This window comes from Talpa europaea, assembly GCF_964194135.1.
Source record: "Talpa europaea genome assembly, chromosome: 8".
Lineage (NCBI taxonomy): Eukaryota > Metazoa > Chordata > Mammalia > Eulipotyphla > Talpidae > Talpa > Talpa europaea.
Genome location: NC_140075.1, coordinates 59,232,148 through 59,238,744, shown reverse-complemented (window position 1 = coordinate 59,238,744; position 6,597 = coordinate 59,232,148). Strand labels below are relative to the sequence as shown.

Below are 6,597 nucleotides of genomic sequence, written 5' to 3'. Positions count from 1 at the left end.
AAGTCCAACTCATTAACTTAATTCACAAGACTTTATGATCTGAACAATGCATCCTTTTTAGCTTCATTTCCTGACACAGCCCTTCATGAATCCTGTGCTGAATCACATCAGCCCTGATACCTTCCCCATAGATATTGCTGTCATGACATATACCTTTATCTTCAGGTAGCTTATTCAACATTCTTGAAGCAACCTTCATGCTTTGTCCACTCTTCTGTGTCTACACCCTGAAATTCTCTTTATTTTCTGGTTAATTCTAACTGAACTTTCAAAATTCACTCATGATGACTGTTTGGAAAAGGGTATTGTCTCTCCTTGGCTTTCTTACCTTATCTCAGAGAACTGTGCTTATTACTTGTGGGCTTCCTCTGTTTGGCTGTCAACACAGGTCAAATGAAATAATGTCTAGATTAATGATTAATATCACATCAGTTGGTATTGTCTTCTCATTATAAGCTTAATTCTTGTCAGTTAAAACTGTGGACTTTTCTCTAAATATTAAATAGTGTTAAAAATAAACTAAACTCTACATGAGGAGCAGAAAAGAAATCTTTTGATCATTGCAGAAGGTTTAAGACTTTCAAATGAGAAAGGAGATATGGTGACTTTGATGCTGCTAGCCCCAGAAGTATGCACATTTGTTAAGGAAGTAAATTTTTCTAACCTAACTTAGAAAATGGAAACTAACTAGGATTAAGTAGAATCCTAGTCTTTAAAGTTTATCTGTATATTATTATATTAAACGAATACTCATCTAGCAATTTCAGAAATCTGATCTCATATTGAGTCTTGCTTTTATCTCTAGCCTCAAAATTAATTTATTCGTCAAATAATTATTTAATTGAAGTGTTTTCATCCCAAAGAGAATTTCTGATGAGAGAAGCAGAGAGATTAGAGAGAAAAAGAGAAAAGAGAGGTGAGAGGTGGAGAAAGACATGATTAGGGAAAAAATATTAAATATTTAGATCGAAAGGAAGAATCCCATTCTTTCATTTCTTGTTTGGAAGAAAGGAACTGTAGACCTAAGTATACCAGATTAGCAAATATAAGTCAACAATGGATGTGGTATGAAAATTAATGATGAGAAAAATACCCTTTAACTATATATAAGAAATGTAAATATTTACTACATTGGGGTCACTTATTTTTTTATTTTATTTATTTATTTTTGCTAGTATAGGTGAAGTTTTGTATATTGAATTTTGTATACAGGGATATAATTTATTTTGGTATACTGATCTTGTGTCCTGTAATATTTCTAAACACACATTAGTTTTAGCAGGTTTTTTTTTTTTTTAAGATTTATTTATTTATACAAGCACTGGGTACAGTCAGAAGCGCGGGAGGGTGAGAGAATTCACCAGAGCCAGAGTGGGGAGCAGAACAGGCAGAAGGACCGAAGTACACTGCTGAGGGGAGCAGCGGGCGGCAGGAGAGGTCTGCGGCCATGTGGGTCCCTCGCCCGGCAGCTGGGTATCCAACCGGTGCTGCAGAGGCTGCGGGCAGCTTCGCAGCCCAGCGCTCAACAGCTGAGCCACCGGGGAGGCCCTTAGCAGTTTTTTTATGTTCTGTAATTGTGCAAAAATGAAAAATGATGAGAAAATATATAAAATAATAAATAAATAAATTGTCACTTAATTATTTCCACAAGACTATTCCTGTTAGGCTTTGCCATGCTTACAGTGGTTTGCAACATTTATTTTTGCAGAGAACCACAGCCACTCAGCCAGTCCTTCTTGGGTCCCCATGGAGGTGGCCAACAATGTCACTGAGTTTACATTCCTAGGACTTTCCCAAGATCCTGGAATGCAGCTGATGTTCTTTGCCATCTTCCTTCTCTTCTACATGGTGATCATGGCGGGAAACCTGCTCATTTTGCTTACGGTCCTTTCTGATCGCCGACTCCACACACCCATGTATTTCTTCCTCAGCAACCTGTCTTTTGTGGACATTGCTTACTCGTCAGCCACAGCACCCAAGATGATCGCAGACTTTCTTTCTGAGAAAAAGACTATTTCCTACTGGGGCTGTGTCACTCAGATGTTTACCTTCCACTTCTTTGGTTGCGCCGAGATTTTTATTTTGACTGTCATGGCTTTTGACCGGTACGCCGCCATCTGCCAGCCTCTCCGGTACACCACCATCATGAGCACCAACACCTGCATTGTGCTGGCGTCGGTGTCCTGGGTAGGAGCCCTGGCCCATTCCTTTGTGCAGACTCTCCTGACCTTTCAGCTGCCCTTCTGCAACGCTCAAGTCATTGACCACTACTTTTGTGATGTTCACCCGGTCTTAAAACTTGCGTGTGCTGATACAACCCTGGTGAATATGTTGGTGATTGCCAATAGTGGTCTCATATCTCTGGGATGTTTCCTCATTCTTATGACTTCCTACACGGTCATTCTGTTCAGTCTCCGCAAGCGGTCTGCAGAGAGCCGGCGCAAGGCCCTCTCTACCTGTGGGTCCCATTTCACTGTAGTAACGTTCTTCTTTGTCCCTTGTATCTTTATTTATCTGCGTCCATCTACCACTTTTCCGTTGGATAAGGCCGTGTCTGTGTTCTACACAACCATCACCCCCATGCTGAACCCGCTCATCTATACTCTGAGGAATGAGGATGTAAAGAATGCCATGAAACGATTATGGAATCACAAGGTTTTGAAGGGAGAGCAGAAGGGATAGTTTGTCAGAAACGTATCCTCAGGGAATTAGCTATGGCTCCTAAATTATTAGCACTTTTAAGGCATTGTCTGTAAAATTCAATTATCTTGTACTATTCACTGAACAGGGAATTTTTTGAGGCTATTTCATTTCTCTTCCTTCAGGTGGGCTAAACTTAAAAATTTCCATACTGGTAAGTTTTTTATAATGGTATATGATTTTTTTTGTTATTATTATTATTATTACTACTACTTTAAATTTTATATATTTTATACATCTTTTTTCTTTTTTGCACAATGTATGCATTTTCATCTTGGTTATAGTCCCCATACAATTCCCACCCCCCTTGTTTTGATCCTACTCCCTGCTCCCCCCAACCCCCATCCAAGTGTGTGTCTGGTTTATAGCCAGAAAGAAAAAGAATAATAACAGATGGTCTCACTCTTAGCAGGTATTTAGAAAACCTAAATAAAGGATCAGGAAAAAGACTAATCATAATAAAGTAAAAATCTAAATCAACAAGCAACCATACTGGTGAGTTTTAAGATCTTTCCTCTCACTTCTAGAATGGGAGAGTAAAACTCCTACTCATAACTCATTTAACTGTTTTAGCTCCCTTCATTTCAAGTCAAGCTATCTTAAGCTATAATTTAATGATTTAGAATGGGTTAGAGGAGTAAGATACCTCCCAGAAGTCAGACCATTTCTCCTGAAAAAGCAGTCTTACTCCCCAGGAGTTGCTGTCTCATTTCCCTTCCTTTCTTCCTTCCCACTGGCTTCCCTTCCCTGCCTCCTTCCTCTCTTGTCTCTGTCTCCATCTTTCTCTCCTAGTCTTTTCCCCAAATATTACATAATCTAGTAGGGGAAATAGGCTCATAAGAAATAACTATAACACAATATAACAAACACAGAAAATACAGACATAAGATCGACACCACGTACAATTAAGAGGTCAGTATAAACCACAAACCACCCAAAGGATGATTGCTGTGCAGGGGAAAAATAAGGGATTATTTTACATATTTCAGTGCAGAGTAATTTTTTTAAAAGTCTATTAGAGATTTTGAGTTTTAAAGACCTTACTAGAGAACTTCCTGTCACCCCAGTATTATATTATTTTTATTGAAAGTAAACATACTTTTTTTTGGTAACATAAGCAACAGATTGATTAGAGCAACTAAAATGACTTGACATTTGAACTTTTGAAATGACTAAGTCAATGTGCATTTGTATTGTAGATTTTTAGTTCAAACTTTTTGATTTTTTAAAAAAATGAAATAGATGAAGTGCCTTTCTTTTTTGTTGTGTTCTTGGTAAAGTTGGAGAATAATGGGTATTCTCAAAATAAAAAGACATTTTTTTATTCCAAGGAACCTTTTAGGGCTTGTTTTATGATTCCTGTCTTTCAAAAATTCTGTCCTGTTTGTGTTCAACATTTTCTTTTCGTATACCTCACCACTTCTGTATATAGTTTATAAAATGATTTCACACACATTTCTGTGGTTTTTGCTTTTTTAATGGATCTTACTTCATTTCCACAACTTATTAAGAATGTAAATGTATTGTGTGTCTTTCATTCTCTCAATTCATGGCACAGATCTAAATGCACAGTTGATATTTGTGAAAAAATCTGCTGATTGCTACCCCAATATTCATTGCTCTTATTTTTCCTTAGTAACAAAGACTTAACATTATTTATGGGGATCCCACTAAAATATTGCATGTTTTTCCTTTGCTGCTACGGGAGGACAAAATGATGTTAGTGACAGCTGGCAAGAGGGATTTTTGTAAGCTCTTTCAAATTTATCTGAACTTCAGTCCTCAAACATGATCACTATTAACATTTTGTTGCATTTGCCTATAGTTACTTTTCGCATTATGCTTCCTCAGCATAAAAGGATCACTCTATACTTTTTGCAGTTATCTACTTTTAAAAAATTAATAGCAAGTACACTTAAATTATGCTTATAATGTCAGAATATATTAGTTTTACTTTTTCCTCCTAAAATCTAAACAAGATAGTAACAGCAGCAGCAGCAGCAGCAGCAGCAGCAACAGCCGTATTAACAACAATAACATGAAGGAAAAAGTTTAGACTCAAAGACTAAAGGAAGTAAGACAGAAGTTAGATGTAGACAAAAGATTCTAACAAATGTTTGGAAAAGAGAAGACGAAAACATGGTAACTGATGTGGCAGAGTAGATAAAGGTAACTCTAAAGTACCGACTGTGAAGAATACTGAGGAGGAATACTCAGATTTATTTCCCAATGTCCCTGACCTGTTTGGGGTGCCAGGACACCAGGCAGGAGAAACAGTGGGGTTCATTGTTGTATGAAAGATCTCAGGGTGATTAAGAAAAAGGCGTGGTTCACTCTCCCATTTTCCCTTTCCACTCTACCCCTAAATGCTCACTCAGGCATATGCTTCACTAACAGAATATTGCATTAGGAAGTTAAAGGGCATAAGAGAAAAGTCTTTCACATTCTGCCTTTGCAGTTTACAAGTAGAATGGTTGCCTCTATTAGAACCCTAACCACAAGCCTAACAACTAGTAAGTTTTGCTCTATAGATCCGGAACTTTTTGTGAAATTTTTGATTCCTCATTTTTTAACATCATAAGGTTTTTCAAGATTAAAAGAAAAAAGTGAGGCTTTAGGAAGGCCAAAACTAATCTGGTGGATTTGAGCTAACACATGAAAAATACACTTAAAAAGTTCACATCTTCACACTGATGAGAGAAAATATTTGTAATTCTGAAATAAGAATAGTTTTTTTTAAAAGAAGAAAATATTATTTTTGGAAACTAAATAAAGAATAGAAAAAGAAATTTAAAACAAATCATAGAGGGTTGAAAGACAAAAAAGACGAAAGTTTCCATGAAAATAGAATAAGTGCAGTAAAACAAATGGGAAATAGAAAACACAAGACTTATAAAACAGCAAATCAAGAGACAAAATATTTACTTATGTTTGTTCCAGGAAAACACAGAAGGCTACTATTTGAATATCCTTTGATATTTGAAACTATGGATGGATATGTCTCATAAAAACAAAAAAAGAGGAAGAGATAGGATCAAGACATCTGTGCAGGGCATGACCAAACCAATTTAAGATAAAAACCATGTAGCAGTCTCAAGGGCCAGAGAAGTGCCTGAAAGCATAAGGGCAGATGCCCCAGGAAGGTGAGCTTCAAAGCTTCAGCAAAACAGAGAAGAGAGTGGGATTTTATATTATCTAAGAAGATGTTGGAACATTTTAGTTGTACACGTGTAGTCCATAGGATGGAATGAGTTGATATATACAGTTACAGAAAATTACTTTTTATCATTTAAGATCCAAACAGAAACCTGATCACACACTCAGAATAATTCAAACACGTTTACTCACAAAAAGATTCTTTAAAATATGGAAGAGCCATATGAGACAGGCCATAATCAGAAGTTAGAAACCACAGAGGTATTAACACTGTCACCTCTGAAGCTACTGGGGGAGGGAGTAGATACAGAAACCCCAAAGGGGAGAGATTTAAGGTAGCCTTTTGAGAAGATTGGCGACCTTTAGTGGAAGGACAATTGGCATGCAGTCAAGGCAATAGATACACAAACTTACTCTCTTGAATCTCCTGTGAGTACATACATTGGTGTATAACATTATATAAATTTCAGATGTATGTTGTGATAATTTGACATCTGTATATACTACATCATGATCACCACCAAAAGTCTAGCTCCAAATTATAGTTATGTAAATGACTGACAAATTAATGATTTGAGAAAAAAAGCCAAACAAAATGCAGCAAAAAAGTTCAAGACTAATGAAAAAAAAAAGTCTACCTGCCATTTGTCACCATACAGTTTAATTCCTCTTTCCATTTCACCACTAGTACCCTCTAGATGTAATCCGTTCTCTTGTATCTCAGAGATAGTTATTGTTTTT

General features: G+C 36.7%; 1 protein-coding gene across 1 annotated transcript; it reads left to right on the top strand.

The window, feature by feature from the left end:
• Positions 1-1,746: 1,746 nt before the first annotated feature.
• On the top strand, positions 1,747-2,820 carry LOC311175561 (olfactory receptor 4S2-like; the record flags this gene model as incomplete). Its single annotated transcript, XM_084240490.1, has 1 exon — positions 1,747-2,820. One exon carries the CDS (start codon positions 1,747-1,749, stop codon positions 2,680-2,682), a length of 936 nt encoding a protein of 311 aa, XP_084096616.1. The 3' UTR covers positions 2,683-2,820.
• Between the last annotated feature and the right edge of the window lie 3,777 nt (positions 2,821-6,597).